This window comes from Lytechinus pictus, chromosome 5 (genome assembly GCF_037042905.1).
Source record: "Lytechinus pictus isolate F3 Inbred chromosome 5, Lp3.0, whole genome shotgun sequence".
Lineage (NCBI taxonomy): Eukaryota > Metazoa > Echinodermata > Echinoidea > Temnopleuroida > Toxopneustidae > Lytechinus > Lytechinus pictus.
The window spans coordinates 986,705-1,012,317 of record NC_087249.1 but is presented as its reverse complement, the minus strand read 5'-3'; the positions used below and the strand labels follow the sequence as shown (position 1 = coordinate 1,012,317).

The 25,613-nt window shown below is 37.6% G+C and overlaps 1 protein-coding gene across 1 annotated transcript; it reads right to left on the bottom strand.

Moving 5' to 3' along the window:
- Positions 1–14,455: 14,455 nt before the first annotated feature.
- On the bottom strand, positions 14,456–14,803 carry LOC135154087 (paired box protein 6 homolog). Its single transcript, XM_064099290.1, has one exon. It carries the CDS (start codon positions 14,801–14,803, stop codon positions 14,456–14,458), a length of 348 nt encoding a protein of 115 aa, XP_063955360.1.
- Between the last annotated feature and the right edge of the window lie 10,810 nt (positions 14,804–25,613).

Here is a 25,613-nt window from a genome sequence, read left to right as displayed (position 1 = left end):
ATATATTTCTATTACAGTGTATGACGAAACAAAATATAACAAACCCTAAATGACCTTATAATTATTATGAAAGATTTATAACATCATACAAAAGTTAACAAGTATGCTAATATAATTTTATGCACCTTTGTAATTTATTACAAATCATAACTTTGTTATCAGTATTTTACCAATATTCAACCTTTGATATAATATCATTTATCTCAATTAACTTTATCTTTGCTTCTAATTGAAAAATAACCACAATCAGAAATATATAGAAATCGTATGTATAAAGTGTGGCGCGTCCCGTACGTCACAAATCTTAATTAGCTGATACAATAAAACATCAAATTGATTCAGTAAATTCACTTCCATTTTTGGATGTATAGAAATATATTTTAGAACTCTGCAAAGTGTGAAGAAAACTGTTCAACTTTTCCTTAATCAGAATCTAAAAACACATATGCTCAATTGTGCCGTAAGGGACTGCCTGTTGGAAACCAAATAATTAACTTAAATAATCAATTTTCAAAAATCAAATGTTTTCTCGCATGCATACATGTCCCCACAGAACTATTTGCAAATATATTTGCATTATCTGCAGATCCTTGGCATTCACTGTCTTTACGTTAAAAAAAATAGAGGGCAAAAAGCTACAGAGTACGTCAGAGTATGAGCTGCAAAATAAAATATATTAGGCAAAGATTTGATTTTGGCTTCAGAGGGGACAATAGCCTGGACCTGCCCACAATTAGTTTTCTTGACAATTCAGAGTGTTTATTTTTGCTTACAAAGGACATAGTGCACATTTCCTGAACAGAAAACGATGTCGTTGATGACTTTCCATATAGTTGAGGTTGATCGGACCAATTCCGATTCTTGTCTTAACCACGAACGCGGTATGTGAGTGTGTGTGTGTGTGGGGGGGGGGCGGTTGTTTAGTATAAACTTCTTTTCTTTGCAGCCATTCTAATCACGAGCCAGAGCAGACGAAGCACTTGTAATCAGGCACCTCTCAAACACGCAGCTGTCTTGTTATACAAAAACGTTGAAGAAGAGAAGACAAGTCTACAATTGTGAACCTCTTGGAAAACAGACACAACGCACTCTGATCTCCTGGGGCACGTCATTGCACTATAAACGGAGTGAGTGTCTTTTGGGTTTGGAATTAATAACTTAATGGGAGTATGAAGACGGGTGATACTTCATAGAATATTTCAGGTAGTTTAAAGGTTGATATGCATTCTTCATCCCATAACCCCTGAGGTCTTCAAATACTTCAATCAGCAAATGCAGTGACATTTCGCTTTCTACACGTATTTTTAAGAAGAGAAATAATCGTATAACGAAATTGACACAAATATTTGCTAAGTCTCTGCGTATTTGTTGTACTGTGCTATGCTGATTATGTAATTACAAATGTAATGATGACGATGATGATGATGATGAAATCCATAACAATAATAATAATAATAACTATAATAAAAAAATATCAATAATGATGATGATGATGATAATAATAATAACTAGAATTTTAATTCGTCATGAGGACGAATTAGGTGATCTGTCTCTGATTTCATGATCAGGAAGACAATCAGCATGTTTGTTGAGATCTATATGATCATCATGATGAAAACTGAACTTCTCTTACAAAAAGAATGTGTTGATAGCTCTTGAAAAACGGGAAAAGAGAAAGTTATGTTATAGATATATACACATATACATGTATTTTATATTTTAATATATATTTTAACTTTTCTACTGAAGCGGGGGTAGGTTATATGATATAATGACAATATGCAAGCACCATTTACCAACTTTAGGCGTGTAGACAAATCCAAGTAGAAATCCTCCGATATATTCAAAATGTTCCAATTATTGTATGATCCTAATATTTGACACAAAACCACACAGATGTTATCAGAAAACTAACTTGGCTAGTACAAGCGGTATTTTGGATTTTTCTCATGGTGAAATAACAGAGAAAAAGGTTAGTACGAAAACTTGAATACGAGATGAGGTGGAAGATACAATGTATGACGTTTACTCCAAGTGAGATAGAAGCCCACAAAAGTATTAAGTTGACGACGTTCACAAAACTCGTGTTTACTAGAGAAGAAAACTTAGATAAGTGTGTCAAAAAGGAAAGTTACAGTTTTCATCCGTCTTGTGATGATGTAAAAAACAAAGAGATAGGGCAGAGAGAGAGAGAGAGAGGGGGGGGGGGGAGAGCTAGGTACCAAATCAGAGACTTTATATAGTGAGTCACAGGTCAAAGGTGAGTGTGCTGTTTAGGATCATTACTGACCACTTTTGACATGTATATTGCCAAGGACTCTGCACGTAAGCAAATTAGGGGGATATCCAATTTTGCGAAGAGAAATACGTGCATGATCCCGGCAGCTGATTGGAAAATGGAGACCACATTACGATAGCTTAGAATCTCAGCTACAAAATACTCAAAGCTCAAAGAAAACCGACTAGAAAAAATGGAGATATGGCTCGCGAAATAGAGGAATGTAAAATCCAGTTTTGAGAAAAAGACATTTCCCAAAGAGATTAAACGCAAAATGAACAAAAATGACATGCCTCTTTAAATTGCAATATTTTAGGATGACCCGTTCCTTAAAATGTAATCAAAGCCAACTTATTAGATAGAGTAAGTTCTCACCTACACAATATAAGAAACTGGGCGAAAATTGACCAATATTTACGGAGTTAGAGTCAAATTTGCATAATTATGATGACGTCATAAGTAGCAAAATGGGAATTTTGAGTTCCGACGCCATTTTGATGACGTCATGATAAAATTTCGGGTCAAATATGACATGAAATCATATTTCCCATCCATACTCTATTCGAATATGAAAAAAAAATTGGGGGTCAACGGACTTCCTGAAGAGATATAATGAATTTTTGTATAGGCATGTTTTTGCACATATAATGTCTATGGTTAGTGCACGCGCGCGTGCGTGCTGTAAACTTTGATGGAGGCTAATTCCGTTATTACTTGTCGTAGAAGGTCGATCAAGGTATCAAATTGTTCAGAATTATATTAGCGGTACATTGATATGAAAAAAGTGGCGATCCTATTTTGCATAGCGCCGTTACGCGCGAGAACGTGCGCGTAACCGTGCGCGCGCGCAAATTTTTGAAATGCTTAAAATGACCTGATTCATACTCTACTTTGGTCAAAAAATGATTTTGAGCATTTTAAAGTTTTGACGCGCGCGTACGCGCACGTCGTGACCTTTACATGACTTTTGATGACATGGTCAGTTGACCCTTGACCTGAAATTAATGTGATGTAAATATAGTTATTTTTTTATTATTGATAATGAAGATATGATTGATTATGTGATTTTACAAAATGGCGTCTAGATGACGTCATGATGACCTTTTGACCTTGAACCTGTTTTATCCAGATGACATGGTAAGTCCCCATAACTGATGATACTTTGAAGAAAATTGAAGATGTAGATTTTGAGATTTTACGCTAACAAGAAAAGGGTGGAAAAATAAAAATTAAGAAATAAATAAATAAAGAAAGAAAATTCGTACGAAATTAATAGTTGATCTGTCGATTGACAGATCACCTAATTACAAATAGATATATCACTGAAGGTGATTAGTACCCCCCCCCCCCCCCAATACCCGCCTACAGCCTATAACTAAATATCATATCTATTTAGGTCCATGACAGAACCTCAAATTTATGGTACGTTTGCATGTAATATATATCTTATACTCTTAACGCGCCCTTGTCATGCTTGCAGAGAATGAATATCATTAATGTAATCCTCACCATTACTAGCGTAGTCGTAGTATTTGTAGCAGTAATAGTAGTAACATTGGTTGCTCTCGAAGTAGAAGTGGTACTACTATTTGTAGTAGTGGTAGTGGTAGTGGTAGTAGTAGCAGTAGTAGTAGTAGAAGTAGTAGTAGTGGTGGTAGTACTAGTAGTAGTAGTAGTAGTAGTAGTAGTAGTAGTAGTAGTAGTAGTAGTAGTAGTAGTAGTAGTAGTAGTGGTGGTAGTACTAGTAGTAGTAGCAGTAGTAGTAGTAGTAGTAGTAGTAGTAGTAGTAGTAGTAGTAGTAGTAGTAGTAGTAGTAGTTGTTGTTGTTGTAATAAATAGTAGAATAGTCGTCGTCATGGTAGCAGAAGTAGTATCGGTATTTGCATAAGTAGACATTGAAATACACAAAGAGGACTATGAAAAAGAAAATTCAATCCAAAATATCAGAAACGATTGGAAAATATTAAATTTTACATTTATGTGAGAGAAGCTATATAGTGCAAACACAGGCACTTAGGATTCGCACTTTGTCTCATTCTTAATCAAACAAAGTGAGTTTCCGGCAAAAAATGCACATGGCGACAAAAGATACATCCATGCCTAGACTTTCCAAGAAGTTCATCTGTCTTTAAACATGAACACGAAAGAGTGAGCGTAAATGTGTACACACGACCCTAAGGCAATCCAGTGAAATTCTCATTGTAAATTAAATGTGAGTATATATAATGTGCGTTATGTCATAAAACATTGTAACATCTGAACGACAGAGACTGTTTCATTTATTACAGGAGGTACGATACCCGGAAGTATTCAGTCTACAGGTCACTTTGCCATTTAAAAAAAATTGAATTAAACTTCTGGAAAAAAAGTATTGTGATTTTTTTGTCATATTATCATTATCATTTTATCACTAAAATAACGCACATCATCTATTAATGGAAAACCAAATGAAATGTCCATTTATCTTTTATGAAGGCATTCAGCAATACATAATCTGTGTGATATCTTTAACATGTTTAAGACTGAGGGAAAAAACCTTATTCTTTGTCTTATTTCTCAGTTTTCCGTATTTCTCAAAAAACTACCATTCCCGTCTAGCCAGGGTGTGGAGGTGTGGTCGTACCCCCCCCCCCCCTAAAAAAATGATAGGTAGAGGAGGAAAAGGAAAAACTGAGGGAGAAAAGGGATGAAAGAAAGGTACCTTTGTTGGTTTGCCTTTTTCCCCGAATAAAAACCCAAAGTGCATTATATGTTTTTCTATCTCCCCTAACCCCCCTCTTTCTCTCTCTCTCCTCCTCTCTCCCTGTCTCTCGTGATAGCGAGATATTCCCATTCCATAGGCGGATCATAGGCGGGCCGAAGCGCCCCCCTCAATTGGCGGTGCAAAAGAATGAACTAAAAAAAAAGGAAGAAAACTGAAAAGTTTTCAGCTTTGTGCTCGCATTACTGCAAAAGACCGGTGTTGATCTAACACCAGCCTGGTATCTATACCAGAGACCACCAGGAAAGTGTTGAAGTAACACCAATTTAGAATCACACCAATATTGATTTGACACTGATTAGTGTTGTTTAAATACCTATCAGGTGTTACCCTAAAGCCGAAGTGGTGATGTTTCATGTGGTGTTTTCCTATACAGGGTGTTTCTAAAAAAAATTAACCGAAGTTCAAAGGTCAGCTATATCAAGAACATATGATTTATTCTTGTGATTTCTATTCTACAGAACTGAGTATATCATCAACTTTAATTTGACACCTTGCTTGCGTCACAACTGTCACGATTGACAGAGGTATGCTCCTTCGAAGGCAAAGGGTACAAAAGCTACCTTTTCCAAGTTTTTAGTTTTAATGTACATACATGCATCCCATGCACGAAACCAACTTTGTTGTAAGATTTTGGTTTCATCCCTTCTGTTAACTTGTTGTGAGTGACTGGCATTTACATACCAACTGCCAAGCTTCTATTTCTGTCATCACTACCTTTTGCTCTAACACGTTCAGCGTTTTCACAGTCCCGCCACTGTGGACGTTGCATTTCATGTTTATTGCATTGCTCTTGTAACCATTGCGCGATTCTGGCAAACATCTATCTCATGCCATACATTTGCCTGCTAGTCACCAAAGATGTGCTCAACCGAAATTGCAGCCAGGCACCAGTTATATTCACTCGCAAAAATACTAGCAGAAGGGATAACATTTCACTGAAATTTGCATGAAATCTGATGAAACCAAAACCTTACAACAAAGTGTGTTTCCTGCAAGTACATTAAAAACCAAAACTTGGAAAAAGTGGTGTTTTTTACCCGTCACCTTCGAAGGACCATAACTCCTGACAATTATGACACAAGCAAGGTTCAAATGAAAGTTAATGAGGAACCCAGTTATGTAAAATAAAAAACCACAATAATAAATCATATATTCCTGATCTAGCTGAACTTTGGTCACCTCTTTTTTAGAAACGCCCTGAATAAAAACCGAGCTAGTGTATTGACACCAGTATTCTTGCAGTGCAAACCGTCTTTAACAGGTCGCTTTTCAAGTCAATCTATTAAAACTTTCAGCTCACGCTTCGCAATAATAGTTTATTTATTTGTTGCTCATTTTAGATATGCATCTTGTTCATACTTACAAAAATTGCTGAGAATGTTTAATTTTCAAGCCCAGATACATGAACATAATAAATTGAGCTCGAGCTTCACGCTCGCATTATCCAGTCAGGCACTATATTAGATTCCTTATCTCGTTTGTAAGGATAAAGGTAAAATGTACTTACAACTAATTTAGTAAGGATCACTCCTAAAAAAAAAAATTGCGGCCAATCGAGGAATATCGGAAACAAATTATTTTTTTCCACCCCACCCCAGCCCCCCCCCCCCCCTTATTGGCTAAAACTGGATCCGCCCCTGCTTTCCTCATTCTTGTCCATACATTTTTTCTATCAGGTTTTCTCACATCTCAGCTAGAGAACTATAAAATCTATTTCTTGCTGGCAAGTATAAAAAAATACATTCGGGCTTGGAATCAGAGTAGAATTAATCGGACCGACGTCATTTTTTTAATGTCCGCACTTCTGGTATATAACATCTGCCACCACTCCCCACAGGCTACTTCTCTCGCTTTTTAGCTTATTACTACAGTCATGTACATCCATATTTTGGGTCAAGCAGGTTACTTTTTTTAAACGATGAAGGCATAAATTTCGTGCCGTATTGTACATATAACATGTATAAAAAGATCAGATTAAACTTCATTCCTTATTCATGCACATCCTTTCCTGTCCAATTTCGCGCCTTTATTTCGACTTTTTGAATATCAATGAAGTTATCTTATCATAAGAAAGAAATCGTTGAATATGGGTCCAATAAAATACATCTTCCTTTTTCTTGTACAACATGTATAAAAATATCAGATTAAACTTCATTCCTTATTCCTGCACATCCTTTGCTGTCCAATTTCGCTCCTTTATCGACTTTTTGAATATCAATGAAGTTATCTTATCATATGAAAGTAATCATTGAACATGGGTCCAATAAATCAGACATCTTCCTTTTTCATAATTTCCGCACTTAGCGCGAGAAGGACGGGAAGTGCCCTCTTCTTTGCATCATTTTTATGTCCCATGTTTGCGGTCTACTATTCCTCTCAATCTAATCAACATGATATACAGCGGGTCCCCAAAAATGTCCCTCTGATATACGGCTGAATTAATTAAGAATTGAAAATTATTCTTAATTAAATGTATGGTAATAGGAAGCTCATCTCAAGCCCTAACTTCTATACAAATTTCAGTGGTCTCGCTTCAGCGGTTTTGAATACGCAGTCTATTATGTAACAATGGTGGTTTTCAGCCCTTTCCAAATTTACATATACATGCAGCACTGCTACCACTGCTGGTTCTGCACTGCCTAGCATATCAACCCCCTTTGATCATTCAGAATCTGATCAGGGAATTCCCTAAGCTGACGAGGAAATCTCCGTGGTCTAACCAGACTCATCAAATTACAACCTTGCGCATGTTAAGAAGGGCAACAAGAGTACTTGACAATTCATTTCAAGTTTGATAATGGGAGACTCACAATGATACAGACAAAATGTCATGTGTGTTTCATGCCTAAATCAAACAATAATGCATTCTTCATTTCATTCCTTTTTTATTATTAAGTTAATGGACTCAAGTTAATTCACTGTACCTTTTTTAATTAATAAAAGTCAATTTTCACAAGTAACGTTCACTTTCGCGAAGTGTGATACACTCGTGGTTTGTTCTTCATTGTTCAGCTTATCATTATCCATCATTCATATTTTCTTTCAAGTCGGTGCACTGATCCCCTATCAATCATAAAAAACTTCAATTTGTATGGTTATAACCCTTCTGTACATGGTATTCGTCTATGCTATAATCTAATTGATGTTTGTTTACATGGTTGATGTACAGTACTCATTTGCGTTGTATGTATATATCTATTTTGATTATGATGTGATGTTGGGCTGCAATGTACCACTTTTGCGTAACAGGGTGTGTATTAAAAACCGCGGAAGCGAGACCAATTCAATTTTCATAGAAGTTAGATTAAGAAATAATCTTTGTACCCCTGTACATTTAATTGAGAAGGCTGCCACATTTTGGAATTACTTCAACCCTATGTCAGAGGGACAGTTTTGGGGGACGCGCTGTATCTGCGTTTCGTAAACGATTTTTTTTAATGAAATATTTTACAAAAAAAAAGAATATACATTCGCATACTTGCGAACCCATTTTCCCATCTTCTGGGTTTTTCCGATTTGGCTAATTGCTCTATAATAAAAAAAAAAGCTACCAAGTGAGATATTTAATTAGACCTCACAGATGCCCTTTTCTTTCCTTTTTTTTGTGTTCTGATTAAACGTTTTCAATAATACAGTATTTATTTTTGCTTCCTCCATCTTATCACTTCACTAAAACAGTTTCTTCGAAATGCTTTCCATGATCACAGCAAACTCAATAACGTGACTCTAGAGAAAATAGAGGCATCTCTTTTTTCATTTGAATTCGATTAAACATTCGATTAAAAAGTTCACTTGAGTAAAAAAAAAAAAAAAAAACATCCGCGTCTACATTACCGACCATGCACTTAAGATTGTCTCATCAACTCTGATTCACATGTTATGAAGTAGGTTAAACACGGATTACTGTCCGCATATTGATCCAGAAAATGTTCCAACGCCCCTCATCTACGAATCACATGGGTATTTCGATTTATCACCGTTTTCACGAACTCATTTTCTCTCTAATGTATTACATTTCAACGAGTACACAAATTTTGGATTGACGGAAAAGAATACACCTTGCGAAAAAAAGTGTCCGCCGGCGTTAGAATTGTAGAGATATTATGATCGAGTTATCACTCGACGTATATCACTTTCAAAACCATTGTAATTAGGGTTTCTTATTTCTCCTAATCTAATATTGTTCTATTTATTGATATAATATTTCAAAACCACATTGGGCATATTGATAAAAAGATTACATACCTTGGAGCAATATTAGCTTTATCACTTTCCGCTGTCTAATTTCCCCAAATTTGCCCCCCCCCCCCCCCCATCTTCTCTCTCTCTCTCTCGGTGTATTTTGAGGGATGCTTAAAGGCATTTCGTATGAAGAAAAATAAACATATCTATACTTAATGATCTGCTATAGAAACGTATACAATTCAATTTCGGAAACAAGGGGTTTCATGAAACTTGCCGTATTTTGTCGTAGGTGTTTTCTTTCCTTTTATTTCTTTTTGTACATGTTGTAAGAGTCTTTAAATATTTTGTTTTTCTAACCGTTATTCAATACCATATTTATATGACGTGAAATATGATAGTGAACTAAAGAGGACTGGATACTTAAGCACAATCTACTGGCGTTTTCAATAGTCCAAATATTCAACGACAAATATATTTATATTTACCTTGATCAAGGGGTGAGGTAATTCCACACTATATATTCGGTTGCTGCAAGCCAGGGTTACACCAAAACCGAATTATCCCGAATAAATCCGGCTCGATCCTGCCCGAATATGGCCTGATTCGGACAAATTCAATGGATTCGAAACCATTTCGTCTCTGATTCCGTGAGCTCCCCGAATCAGAGACGAATAGGTCCGGAATAGGTCCCGAATCAGAGCAGAATCGCAAAGAATAGACTCCCCAGAATACCCCCCCCCCCATGCCTCCCAGAATCAAACCATATGAAATTTGTCGTGGCCACATTTGGAAGTATTTTGGAGGGTCTTCGGCTGATTTTGAACATTTCAAAACCACGGAATTTCCTTATTCAAAACGAATAGAACAGAATACAGCGTGGCCAGCGAAAAAAATCAAATTATGCGAGAGGAGCAGCGAAATTATGCTAAATCGCGAAAAATTATGCCAAACCGTTTTTTTTTACAAGCAAAAAAAAAAAAAGGTTATCAACATAAATTTTAGGAGTGGCTAACCAAAATTTTTTGACAAGCAAAAAAAAAAAAAAAAAAAAAAAAAAAAAAAAAATTATCAACCTAAATTTTAGGAGTGGATGCATGCAAGTTAACACGATTTCCCCCACTTCTGTCGGTGCTGGCGCTATTCTTGGTTAGTAAAAATGTGAAAAACGAAAAACAACATGTGGGGGGAAAAAATCGATCAAACTTATGCTTAATATGCTATTATTATGCCAGATTTTTTGCTTAAAAAAGTAAAATTATGCCAAAATTATGCCAGCATAATCAATTATGCTGAAAGGGTCGAAGTTATGCCAGAAAGCATAATTATGCCAGTTCTGGCAACGTTGATACTCCCGAATCCTCCCAAATTGAATTGAATTGAATTGAATTTATTCAAACCAGTCAAAGGAGAACAAAGTACAAACAAAATAAATGGTTACATTATAAAGAACTGAAACAAATGACAGGTTTGGGACCCCAAAGAAGCACAGCTTGTAATCAGGGGCCCCTGCATGTGATATTTTACTCAAACATGGAATAACTATAAGAAAACAAAAATAAGGAATTTTAAAGATCACAACAGGAACATTACCCACACGCAAGCATACACACACTCACACAGACAAACACACACGTTCACACTCCAAACATCTCACCCCTAGGTGCAACTAACAACTGGTCTTAAATTTATCAAGTAGGTATTTATGACATAATTTCTTAAACCGAGACAGGGTACTGCTACTTCTTATATCAGCAGGACACATATTCCATTCTTTAACGCAAATTGTTCTGAAGGATTTCAATGTAGCATTAATTCTAGCAAAGGGTTGGTGAATAAGATGTCTCTGACGTGTGTTATAATTATGAATCTTAGAATTAACCACAAAAGTTTCTTGTAAAAAAGAACAATGCAGGGATTGGTATTTATACATGAAAATAACACAGTTCAGCGAGACCATTTCATTAAATGGTAACATATTCAACTGCAAAAAAAGCGGGGAACTTGGAGCCAGATAATTTGAATTTGTTACATATCTTATAGCTTTCTTTTGAAGAACTTGTAGTTTACGTACATGAGTCCTATATGTATTCCCCCAAGCAATATTGCAATACATTAAATGTGGCACAATTAGAGCATTATATAAAGAAACCAATGTTCGTTGAGGTATGAAATATCTTACTTTTGATATCACACCAACATTACGAGATACTTTAGAACATACATTATTAAGGTGATAATTCCATGACAAGTATTCATCAACTGTGACACCAAGAAATTGCACACTTGAGCTGAATTCAATATGTCGACCACCAACTATTATTGGATCTATATTATCAATGACCCTCTTTCCCTTTGTTCTAAATAAAACACATTTTGTTTTACTTGTATTCAGTAACAGCTTATTACAACAAAACCAGGCAAAAACATGACAAATTTCAGTATTTACCTCCCGAATAAGACTTTGCAAGTTCTTATGAGAAAGTAACAAACAGGTGTCATCAGCATATAAAGAATATGTAAGCAATTTGGAAGAATTAACAATATCATTAATATAAATTAGAAAAAGCAGCGGACCAAGAACCGATCCTTGCGGTACTCCAAATTTAATATTTCTATATTCTGAGCTGACACCGTTGATAACTACAAATTGTGACAGGTTTTCTAGATAGCTTTTAAACCAGTTTAAAGCCATCCCACGAATGCCATAATATTCAAGTTTCATTAAGAGTATACTGTGATCAATGGTGTCAAAGGCTTTACTTAAATCAAGGAATGCACCAAGTCAAAATTTTCCATCATTCATAGCAGTGATAATCGTGTTAACCAAGTTTAATACACCCATGCTAGTAGAGCAATTTTTCCCAAAGCCAAATTGATGTGGTGTCATGATATCATAATGCAGTAAATAATCATTCAATATTTTGTACATTATTTTCTCTAAGATCTTTGAGAAGATAGGCAACAAAGCAATTGGTCTATAATTTTCAATGCATTTACGATCACTCTTTTTGTAAACAGGAACGATTTTAGAGATTTTTAACTTAATAGGAACAATACCTTGAGTTATTGACTTATTGAAAACATGACACAGTGGTTCAGCAATGAAATGAATGCAACCTTTGATAACTTTAGGGGAAATGTCATCTGAACCACTTGATTTAGAAACCTTCAATGAGGACACCAGCCTTGTGATTTCATAAACTGATGTTGGTCTCAGAAATAGAGATGATGCATAATTTTGCCTTGGCATGTAATCTTTGAAAGATGTTTGGGCTTCTGGAATTTCTTTACTGATATTTTCAGGCAAATTAATAAAATATTTATTAAAATACTCAACTTTCTGCAGATCTGTAGTGAGTAAATTTTCACCATGATACATTTCATCTGGTATAAGATCACTTTTCCCTCTTCCAAGCAGCTCATTTACGAAGGTTTACATATTCGGGTGGTTTCGGCCGTGTTCTCTTCTTCCCGGATTCGAGAAAATTCGCATAGGAAATCGGCCTGTTTTGAAATGTTCAAAACCAGCCGAATACCCTTAAAAATACCCCCGAATGTGGCCACAACAAATTTCATTCGGGCCACATTCGGGATGTATTCTGATCGGTTGGGTTAGGGGAGACATTCGGAGTATGCAGATTCAGACCTATTCGTATATATTCATTCGCGGAGTAACGGTCCGAGCTCGGCGCATTCAGCCATTGTCGTCCCGATTCGGGTCAACATTAATTTTAGGTCGTCATTCGGCTGTAATAGGAGAGATCGGGCCACATTCGGTTTGGTTCTGGCCACCTTTGTCCCAATTCCTGCCACTATTCGGGTGGCATTCGGCTTTATTCAGGATGGCCAAAATTGATTCGGGTCAATTCTTGGCGATTCTGCGCTGAATTGGGACCTATTCGGGACCCATTCGTCTCTATTCCGAATCCACAGAATTCATCCGAATCATGCCATATTCGGGCGGAATCAGTCCGAATTATTCGGGAGAATTAGACTATGGTGTAACCCTAGCTTTAAGCAATGAGAAAATGTGACATGAACGCATTTACCTAACAGTTTACCGCACACTAATTTTGTTCACGCCTCCCTTAATATTTGATATAATTCTTATACCTATGTATATAAATGTTACAAAGGGGAAAATAATTATCCAATGCACTTTGCAGTATGCATTTAATGATTAAACAACAAAACTAATTTTGTTTTAAAACAGTTATCAAAATACACTGTTGGTCATAAAGGTGGAATTTTTTTTCCACCAAATTTTCACAGCGTATTTATTACAACATGATTTGAATATGGCATTTATGGTGCATGATAACCACTTTACTTTATTATTCTGCCTTTTACACACGTTTGACAGTGATATTTTACAAGTTTATGTCCTAAGCGATGGATGTCATGAGCATAGAACAACAATGACGACAATATACAGTAAATTGAAGGATCATGAGATATTTATTTTCAATCTCTCTCAGTTTTCCAGATGACTTCTTTTTTGTGATTTCATGGACAAATTTGCATCAAACTTAAGTCATTGTTCTTACTCAGTCACTAGTATCGGGTATGTCCACCCCTGGCACGAACCAGCACATACAGACGTCGTGGCATGCTGTCCACTAGCTTGTTGATGACGTCAACAGGCATAGCGTCCCATTCTTCCCTCAGAGCATCTGCCAACTCCTGCAGATTTTGAGGAATGACCTCTCTGTCGTTGATGGCTCGGCCTAGGGCATCCCATGCATGCTCTATGGGGTTCATATCCGGCGAACAAGCTGGCCATGGCAACTGTACGACGCCCTCTGCCTCCAGAAATTCCCTTACTGCAGCGGCCCTGTGCGGTCTAGCGTTGTCATCCTGCAGTCGGAAATTGTGCCCATACACTCGTCTTGCATATGGAAGACAGTGGAACTCCAAGATATCCCTGTAGGCGGCGGCGTTGACATTTCCGTCCGGAACCACCAGTGGCGTTTTCCCTCCATAATGGATGCCGGCCCATATCATCACTGAGCCGCCTCCGCCTTGAGTCGTCTCGTGGATACATTCATCGCGAAGGTTTTCCCCGGCTAATCGACGAACTCGTTGTCTCCCATCCTTTCGGTCAAGGATGAACCGGCTCTCGTCCGTGATGACCACATGTTGCCAATGTCCTGGATGAAGCCTTCTGTGCTCCCTAGCCCAAAGAAGACGAGCTACTCTGTGGCGAACAGACAGGCGTGGACATTTGGTCAACCGTCGTGCTCGGTAACCATGTTGGAGCAATCTGCGATTAACGGTTGACCAGGAAACGTTGATCCCATGATATCTCCTCCACAAGCGACGAAGACGCTCGTGGACAATTTCCGGTTTCTGCGGCTGAAATTCAACAGTTGGCGATCATCTCTTCTTGTGGTCAATCTGGGACGTCCTGGAGATTTCCGTGGCCGCACATTCCCCGCCTCACGTTGACGTTTCAGGATCTTAGAGACTGCACTCTGTGATATCCCTAGGACTTCTGCGATATCAGTCTGCTTGTAGCCCTCCTGTCGCAGTGCTACCACTCTCTCGCGTGTTGCTGTTGCCGTTGGACCAGGCATAGTCCAGGGAACGTCTCTACCGATTTTTATTTCAAACGGTACAAGGAACTCGAAAAAATGCAACCTTCTTATACAGAGTGCTAAATCAGGGAAAGGGTCAGAATATCATATGCATAGGCTTTTATAGTCTACAACAAAAGAATTTATTACGTAATCCAAATTTATCATGTTATAATGTCACCTGTGTAATGGGGAAACCTTATGTAATCACTCAATTACCATTTTGTCTACGCGTAGCCTTTCAAATACCAACAAAACTGTCGATTTTTATTCAAAAATATTTTATTCCACCTTTATGACCAACAGTGTAGTAAATTTTGTAAGGCATGAACCAAGATATTAAGACATATGGATAACTATAGGCAATAATACTTAGTTTCCCACTATTTCCCAGTATAGATGTAGCTTATCTTCCAGAGGTTGATCTTTGAAACCTGATCATATAATATGAACTGAAGCGTATATAGGCCTCTAGCGTCAAGGCATATACAGATTTAATTACCGGTTCTCAATAGAATATGCCTTTCAAGATGATAACGTAATACTTGTGATGAATATTATTCCCTCATTTTCATGGCAATTTGAACGCTGTAAGGAGATATCAGATAGCTGAGATATTAAACAGAGATCAAGAAATCAACCCATTGCAGAAAATTTAGTTTTGTTTTGCCAGTAAATGTGAACAGAAACTGTGAAAAAAAATGAAAGCACGAGACGCAGGGAAATTTACAATAAATGTCACACATGAATTATATGAACTTCCATTGTGATTGATAAGAATTACGTAATTTGGTTCTTTATTGATCTGGAACTGAAACATAATTTACAACATTCCATCATTCACGGCTGAAGTTTCCCGAGGGAAAGTGTGGAGGCATGTAACTTATCCTTTATTACGTTTTCTTTATAAAAAACAATGCCAAATGCGCCAGACAATATATAGTTACACTTATTGACAGAACACTTTTAACCCCAAAGATGATTATTTCTTGAGACCTAAAATAAAAACGTATTCCATTATGTATAGCACTGCATTTCTTTATTGTTTTAAGCTCCGATGAATAAATAGCGTAGCTTTTAACCCATTCTTCATTCATTACTTACACTGATACGTTTAACAAACATATGGCAAGCTATCAGGTTGTGTTTTATTTAACAAACTCATATGATACTAGGAAATTCATACATTTCAGAAGTTGCAAGCCCGTAGCCAGGGGGAGGTTTGGGGGAGGGGGTTCAATCGAACCCCCTAATTTTTTCCTAAGCAAGAAAAATAGGGAAGAAAAACCGTTCCGGGGACGAAATGACCAGTAATTTTGATGAAGGGCCCTTTTTGTTAAAGTTTTCAGCAAGAAAGAGAAGGAATCAAACCCCCTAATTAATAAACCCTGGCTTTGGGACTGAGTTTCATCATATACACTACTCAAAAAAAGTTAAGGACCACTTTTTAATGTGTGTATACAATTTTCAAACCGGGTGTTGTATTTCTAGAAATACCCGAATATGGCTGTCTTGAATCTCCTCAAACACCCTGTAACAATTTCACACATGGGTGGTTTCAGTTGTTGCATGATGTCTCTCGCATTATTGCATATCCTGAAAAGTGGGCCCATTGTGAAGTGGTACAAATGTGGATTCAAATGCATTTTCTGTCTTTAGTCTCTACAATCAACAAATTGCTGACAACAGCAATGCCAAGATACAGCTGTCCAGGATGCCATCAAACACAATGAAATCAATTTCACACATGCAGTTCTTTCATGTCTCTTGCATCATTGCAATGTGCCCGTACAAAAGTGGCTTCCAAAGCATTTTCTGTCTTTAGTCTCTACAATCAACAACTTGCTGACAATAGCAATGCCAAGATACAGCTGTCCAGAATGCCATCAAACACAATGACATCAATTTCACACATGCAGTTCTTTCATGATGTCTCTGGCATCATTGCAGTGGGCCATAAGACAAGTGTCTTCCAAAGCATTTTCCGTCTTTAGTCTGTACAATCAACAACTTGCCTACAACAGCAATGCCAAGACACCACCTAAGTGAAACAGATGTAGCCAGAGCCCTAGGGATGCTGGAAGCTGGCCTCAGTCAGCGAAGAGTAGCCAGAATGATGGGCGTGTCACACAGTGTCATTAGCAGAGCAAATCAAAGACACCGAGAGACAGGGCTATACTCCGAGAGACCCCGCAGTGGCCGACCAGTTTCGACAACCCCTAGAGATGATCGCTACTTGACGAATCTCAGCCTCCGCAACCGCTTTCACAGTGCACGCCGCCTCAACAATGACTTCGCTGCAGCAACTGGAGTGATTGTTTCCACTCAAACAATCCGTAACCGACTTCACAGAGCCAATATGCATGCCAGACGGCCAGCTCAGTGTGTCCCACTCACCCCTGCTCACAGAAGAATTCGTCTCAACTGGGCCCGGGAGCATGTCAGATGGACCAGACAGCAATGGCGTAGAGTTCTGTTCACAGATGAGAGCAGATTTTCCCTTGACCACAATGATGGACGTTCGAGAGTCTGGAGGCGACCAGGAGAGAGATTTACAGACCCCTGTATTGCAGAACATGACCGTTATGGGGGAGGCAGCGTCATGGTGTGGGGAGGCATCACCTACGCCAACCGTACTCGTCTCTACGTGGTCCCAGAGGGAGCAATGACAGGAGTGAGGTACAGGGATGAGGTCCTTGAACCTATAGTGGTGCCATTTGCAGAAAATGTGGGACAAAACATCATTTTCATGGATGACAATGCCCGTGCCCACCGAGCTAGGGTGGTGACCGAGTTCCTTGAGGGCCAGGGGATTGAGCGTATGGAGTGGCCAGCGAGGTCCCCGGACTTAAACCCGATAGAGCACGTCTGGGACATGATGGGGAGGAGTCTCGAGCAGCTCGAAGCCCATCCACTTGGACTGCAGCAGCTGGGTGTGGCTCTGGAGGCTGCATGGGATGCACTGGACGTCAGAGACATCAATCGCCTCATCAGCTCCATGATACAGCGCTGTGAAGCCGTTATTGCTGCAGGAGGTGGTCACACTCGTTACTGAACTGCCTGAAAGACACTCAGACATTCGTTTTTACCACTTCATGTCGGTAGCTGATACCCCTCGGGGCCCACTTTTCAGGATGTGCAGTGATGCGAGAGACATTGTGCAACAACTGAAACCACCCATGCGTGAAATTGATTACAGCGTGTTTAAGGACATTTAGGACAGTTGTACTGAGGTATTTCCAGAAATAAAACACCTTGTATAAAATCTTTATGTACGTTTTAAAAAGTGGTCATTAACTTTTTTTGAGTAGTGTATTACTTTTTAAGGTCAAGTCCACTCAAAAGACTTGGGGTGGAATCAGCACTAGAACATGATTGTGTTACTAAATTTCATCAAAATCTGACGAAATCTATCAATTCATATTTCTTTCGTTACAGAATGTTGTACATTCATGTATAATGTGTAAAGTGGTATTAAAAGTCAGTCATTTCAAAAGGCAGCTTTCTATTTTGAGTCATATGTTATACCTCCATTTATATTTTATTTCACCAGGCTAGACCACTCGCATGTATTGAAAATATTAATGATGATTTTCAAGATCTTATGATGATTCGAACTATTTGACAATTCTTCCATTTTGGGGGTAGAATTTTTCTCTCTCTTGCCCCTCTTACATATTCTTCCGCTAGTTTTAAATTCATATCACACTTACGTTGCTTTTCAATCACCTAGTAATAACTAGGATAACCACTTCATTTCCCAAATGGTCAATCATGTGAACAATGTTCATTCAATGTAAGGACACGCAAGTCATGCTTAGCAGTGCAAAAATATGATACAATATTCTCATATTTTCATATTAAAGGGGGTATATCCAAAGAGAACACGAAACGTTTTCTATGTATTGTGGTCTCTTTTTTTTCATCAATGCACCTCATACATTTATTCAGTTTTGCCTATGTTTCGTCCAATGTCAGACTCCAGATACATGTTGCTTGCAAAGATAATCAAAGTGTTTTGATTGCATTGTCAGCCAACACACTAAATACGTACATGTATGTTCATTTTTTTCCCGAGAATACCAGGGTTACACCAAACCGAATTCTTAAGAATGAATTCGAACCGATTCTGCCCGAATGGGCCTGAATCGAGTGGGTTCGGAATCCATTCGTCTCTGATTCGGGGAGCTCCCCGAATAGAGACGAATGAGTCCGGAATAGGTCCCAATTTAGCGCAGAATAGCCAAGAATCAATTTTGGCCATCCCAAATAAAACCGAATGCCACCCGAATAGTGGCCAGAATTGAGCCGAATGTGTCCCGATTGCTCCGATGACAGCCGAATGATGACCCGAATGTTGAACGAATATGGCCAAATGCGCCGAGCTCAGACCGTTACGCCCCGATTGATATATATAGGTCCGAATCTGCCCAGAATATTCCGAACGCCTCCCCTTCCAACCAAATGCCATCCGAATACATCCAAAATGATGCCAGAATGAAATTTGTCGTGTCACATTCGGGAGTATTTTGGAGGATATTCGGCTGGTTTTGAACTTATCGAAACGAACCGAATTCATCCGTGAATGTTCCCAAGTCCCTCCCAAATTTTCTCACATTCGTGGAGGAGCACACAATACTCCCGATACCATACACTGCGAGTATTCGGATGGATTCGCAGCTGATTCGGTCCCGGTGTAACCCTATATTTAGGTAATTTGTGGGAAGGTCTCACGATATAATTATATTGGATTGTCGCCTCTATCCCTGAGCCGAATCAGCTGCGAATCCATCCAAATATATGTATTCAGGAGGATTTGGGAGTAGTCTGTTCTCCCTGAAATGTTCAAAACCAGCCGAATACCCCCCCCCCCCCCCCAATACTCCCGAATGTGGCCATGACCATTTTCATTCGGATGACATTCGGTTGGATTAGGGGAGGCATCCGGAGTTTTCTGGGCAGATTCGGACCTATTCGTATCATCTGCGGAGTGATTGTCCGATCTCTGCACATTTGGCCATATTCGATCCGATTCAGGTCAACATTTGGGTCGTCATTCGGGTATAATCGGAGCAATCGGGCCACATTTGTCTCAATTCTGGCTAACTTTGGCTCATTTCTTGCCACTACTCGGGTGGCATTCGGCTTTATTCGGGATGGCCAAAATTGATAACGGTCAATTCTTGGCGATTCTACGCTGAATCGGGACCTACTCGTCTCTTATTCGGGGAGCTCCGCGAATCCACCCGAATCAGGCCATGTTCGGGCAGAATTGGCCCTAATTTATTCGGAAGAAATCAGTTCCGGTGTAACCCTGGCTAAATATAAAAAGTCGAACGGCTTTGGTTTCGTTTCCATTTTAATTCATATAGCAAAATTTACCAGAATATCTTAATACAACGCAAAGAAATGTAGAGTTAGACATGTGATACCTATACCTCATTTGAAGATAACTAAAATTAACTGGGCTTCATGTGACATATCTCATGGCAGAAAAAAAACAGATCGGAACTCGGCATGACTAAAAGGAATTTCTAAAAGACTGTGGGGGCACCTCAATAAAAGGACAGCGCCTTGAGGGAGATAACAGTGCGTAGTTAAGAAAGTGATACGTAGCGGTGATGATAAGGGAGGCAAAATCAATTAGAATGATGGAATAGACAGACAAAAAATGCTCATGGATATGGCGATGGTGTCGTATTACTCTAATTTGGCAGATTTTAAGGTGGGACTTTGGCAGCTAATTTGGGGGTTGAACGAGGGAAAAATCGATATATTTTTAAAGGCGATTCCTTTGTACGCTCCCTTTTAACATAGGAAAACTTGCAGCATGACAGAGGATGACTCTCCCTTTCCCCTTAAAATAAAATGATAGAGCACTCCAATCAAATCCTGGTGGGGCAATGTCAAGATTCTCCTATTCTATTTCTATTTAAAAAAATGAATAAAGAAACCAAAGAAACACTTTGTAATAAAATTACGTTTTAGCCTCGGTTGCATAAATGTAATTATGGAGAGGAGCAGTAGCAGTTGCATTATAGTAGTAGTAGTACTAGAAGCAGTAGTAGTGGTAATAGTAGTAGTAGTAGTAGTAGTAGTAGTAGTAGTAGTAGAAGTAGTAGTAGAAGTAGTAGTAGTAGTAGTAGTAGTAGTAGTAGTAGTAGTAGTAGTAGTAGTAGTAGTAGTAGTAGTTGTTGTAATAAAAAACGTTTTATATTAAAAAATAAAACGTTTTTTATTGGTTTAAAACACTTTAAATCGTTCTTAAAAGTTTAGTTTTAACGAATGATGCAATTTCCCCTAAATCAATTAAACTATACAGTCTGATTTAAGCTCTAGATGTTTTAAATACATTTTTGGAGTAAGTAAGAGAAGACAACAATTTTTGTTACTGAATTTCAAACAGAAAAGTTCATATTTCCCCCCAAAAAATACATGGAAATTGAATGCCACCCCCCCCCCCCCCACAACTAAAGTTGAAATTTTATAAGTTTATTCCTCGTACATAATTATACATGTAGTCCCGGGGTATATTGAATTTTGTCAATCTAGGGTGGGGGCGAGAAGAATTCGCTCAATGGAAGAAAATGACATACTATAATCTATGGGGTTTCAAAGCTTAATTTCTTTAAATCAAGAAATGCTTGACTTCGTTTGAATCAGTTATGCCAATTTTCGTTAAATCAATCAATAAAAGCTGTTGAACTGCTTATTTTTTTCAATTGAGGAATTTAGATCAAATGCATATAAGAAAAAAACTCAGTATAAAAATATTTTTTACTTCTTTCTTTTTTAATAGAAATTATTGGCAATAATCTTAATTAACAAAAGTACAAATAATGATACAGATTTTGAAGAGAATATACAATTGGTTTTATACATGTACATGAATCACGTTTTTGAGCAATTCGGGGTCTGACGTGCACTTGTGTAATATCATAAACGCATACCCATGATGCATCCAAAATTAGTCTTGAATGATATTGCGTGGCACTATCATGTTATATAGATTTATCATATAAATTTTTGAGGGGGCCATTGAGGTCCCCTGAGATTGTTAGGGTTAAGGTTTGCTAGCTGATTATCTTATACTGTTTATACTTTTTAAAGTACTTTTCTTCATCTTTACGAAGTGCAAAGTTTCACCTGCTTTCGTATGTACCTCAAGATTACGATGTCAGTTTTACAAGGGGAGGCGCGATAGCTCAGTCGGTAGAGCGGGGGTTTCGGATTCCGGTGACCCGGGTTCGATTCCCAAGTGGTGCGCTAGTGCCCTTTGGTAAGGCATTTATCCTCATTACCAGGTCCCTCGGAGAGGACCTGAAGCCGTTGGTCCCCTGGTTGCTTGCTCACAGGCATTCGTGCTTTCTTAGCAGTCAGGCAAAACAACCTCGGTATAACATAACAATCTATTAATCGTCGCCTTCCCGCAGAAAGGTAGTCTAGATTCTAGACGTCGGTGTACTTGTTATTTCTCTCCCCTTGCTTTATTCTCCCCTGCGCGCCATCTCCAGTGATCGCGCTATCCCCTCTTTCACACCCCTCACAAATGAGGGTAGGAAATCGTGTGGCTGTTTTCATTTCGGGCGTAGAGGTCGAGGATTGTAGATAAGATAAGATAAGATAAGATAAGATATTTATTCGTCTTTCTTTCTGCACATACATTTTATCTTACAAGTATGATTTCACATTCTACAAATGAAAAAAAAAAAATCAATTAACCATAAATCATTGTTACAGTAGAAAAAAGAAACATAGCAAATAACTAAACGTATTGAAAGAAAGACAAGGAGAACCCCTGAAAAAGCAAGGCTTGTAAGGCTAGGGTCTCCTTTGTTTCAAGTACATGACTGAATAGTATTCAGTGTTGACATGTAATATCTTTAAAAATACAAAAGAAAAAAAAATGCAACAATAAAACAAAAAAGACAAACTAAAACTAATCAATGACAAAAAACACACACTAATAGAATACATTGCTTGAATGTACAGTTATGAAGTCTAATAAACTAACAACAATATGATATAATTAAGTGATATATGATGGAAGAGGAAATAAGTATGGATAACATGGCATGAAAAAAAGAGGACGATCGTATGTATAAATAATAATAGTAAAGTAAAAAAACAAAACATGACAAAGGTAAAAGAAACACAAGAAAAGAATACAAAAGGAAAAAAACATGGGCTGACCCTCTGCAGAAGAATCCAGTTAGACAAGATACAAGATAAATATATATTGATATATCATAACATTCTCCAGTCTTATATACAGTTTTTTAGGCTCCAAAATTAAAAATAACATAGTATATAAAAGCATATCTTAACCTAGAGCAACTCACAAATAACAATTAAGAAGATAACCTTTAAGTACACGCTGAAAAGTATAAATGCTTACCGATTTTTTTATATTTGAATTGAGAGAGTTCCAGAACCTGGGTCCTGTATTTACAACTGTCCTAAAAGCAGAACTTGTATGTAACTTGGGTAAGTGGAATGCAGAAGCATTTCGTGTATAATAGTTATGTATGTCACTATTTTTCATGAACATTGTGACCAGAGCTGGTGGCATGATGCCTGCATTGTATGCATACATTAGAGTACCAAGTTGAAAATCATAGATATCTTGTAATTTTAGAATTCTATGCTCATAAAAAAGTGGGGTAGTATGCGAGCGATAGTTAACATTACAAACAATTCTTAAAACTCTTTTCTGAATCAAGTACACCCTTTCTAGATTGGTTTTAAGAGAATTACCCCATGCAAGAACACCGTAATTGAGATACGGGAGAATTAGTGTTGAATACATCATACAAAGAATATCAGTAGAGAAAAAGGATTTTAATTTGTATATTACACCACTATTTTTTGATAATGTCTTACATAGATGATTTATATGGGTTTTCCAAATCAGTTTTTCATCTATATGCAACCCCAGAAATTTGGTAGTCTTTACTCTATCTATTAACACATCATTAAATATAACATCACCTGGAACTTCTCTTATCGTGTTGCTAAAGAGCATATAATTTGTTTTCTGCATATTTAGAGATAATTTATTTGCTTGAATCCACGAAGTGACTTTCCTCAGTTCACTATTAACTGTTTTTAAAAGGGTCTCAGGATTTCTATGGGAATGATACAAACTTGAATCATCTGCAAATAAAATGAACGATAAAATATCAGAGGAATAGTGAAAATCATTAATATACACAATAAATAATAACGGACCAAGGAGGGATCCCTGGGGAACACCACAAGTGACATTCTGTAAACCTGACTCAGCATCCTTTATTGAGACAAATTGTTTCCTGTCAGCTAAGTAACTCTTGAACCAGTCCAATGCTGTACCCCTGATACCATAATGTGATAACTTGCCAGTCAAAATATCATGATCTACTGTGTCAAAAGCTTTCGAATAATCAAGAAATATACCAATTGTATGCATCTTTTTGTCTATGGATTGTGATACTTTATCAATAAAATGTAGCAAGGCATGGGTGGTGGTATGTTTCTCGCGAAAGCCAAACTGAAATTTAGAAAAAATATTACTCTTGTTGAAAAATTTCAAAGTTCTAACATAGATCATTTTCTCAAGAATCTTTGAGAGTGCAGTCAATAGAGAAATAGGTCTGTAATTATTCAGACATTGAGGGTCTCCTTTCTTAAAAATGGGTACGACCTTCGCAATTTTCATGTCAGTAGGAACTTTCCCACATGACATTGATAGATTAAAGACATGAAGTAGGGGTTGAATAATTCCTAAGATAATTTCTTTAATTAAGTTGTTAGAAACCCCATCATAACCAGGACTTTTCCCGTTTTTAAGAGATTTCACAATGGTAAGCAGTTCTTCCCGAACTACTGGTAAGAAAAATAAACTTTTACTATTTTGCTCTTTCATAAAATCTCTGTAAGTCTGCTGAGAAAGTGGCACTGCCCGTGAAAGTTTTGGACCAATGCTGCAAAAGTAATCGTTAAAGTTGTCTGCTATAATATTCCTTTCTTCCACCACATGACCGTTAATTTCAATACTCTTTACATGAGATATCTTTTCCTTTGACTTGAATACTTTCTTAATCACTTTCCAAGTTCCCTTGATATCGTTTCTTGTTGCCTGAAATTGAGTGCGATAATATGATTTCTTTGCAGTACGAAGGACTGAAGTAAGCGTATTTTTATAATTTACATAACGTTTACGTGAAGATTCGGTACCACGCACTTTATACGAATAATACAGCTTGTTTTTCTTGTTAATGGATCTCAACAAAGAAGCACTAACCCATGGCATAATAGGAACATTTTTACGATTTCTTCTACTTTGCTTTACAACTGGTACATTTTTATTATACAGAGACATGAATTTTTGTAAGAACCTTTTAAACGATATGTTCACATCATTTTCTTTAAGAACTTCACTCCAGTCCGTTTCTATCAGGGCTGCCCGCAGCTTTGCAATATTAGCGGAAGTGTTTTTCCGAATTGATTTGGATTCTTGTTTACAGACTTTACCCAAGCTTAGACGAGCGAAGATTGGGAAATGATCTGAAATATCTGATACAATAATCCCTGAGGATGGAAAAGGTTGTTTATTACAGAAAATGTTATCTATGAGCGTAGATGAAGTTTCAGTTACCCTTGTTGGTTTAATAATTAATGGCATTAAGGAAAAGGACAGCATCATATTAAGAAACGCATCATAATGATAGTTTTCATCACACTGAAGGAGGTTTATGTTATAATCACCCATTATGAAAATTGTTTTGTTTACGAAAAGTGGGTTTGAAAGAATACTATGCATTTCTTTAAC

What these genes read in the sequence shown, in the direction of transcription:
- LOC135154087 (XM_064099290.1), bottom strand. Translation starts at nt 14,803, where the DNA reads ATGCCTGGTCCAACGGCAACAGCAACACGCGAGAGAGTGGTAGCACTG.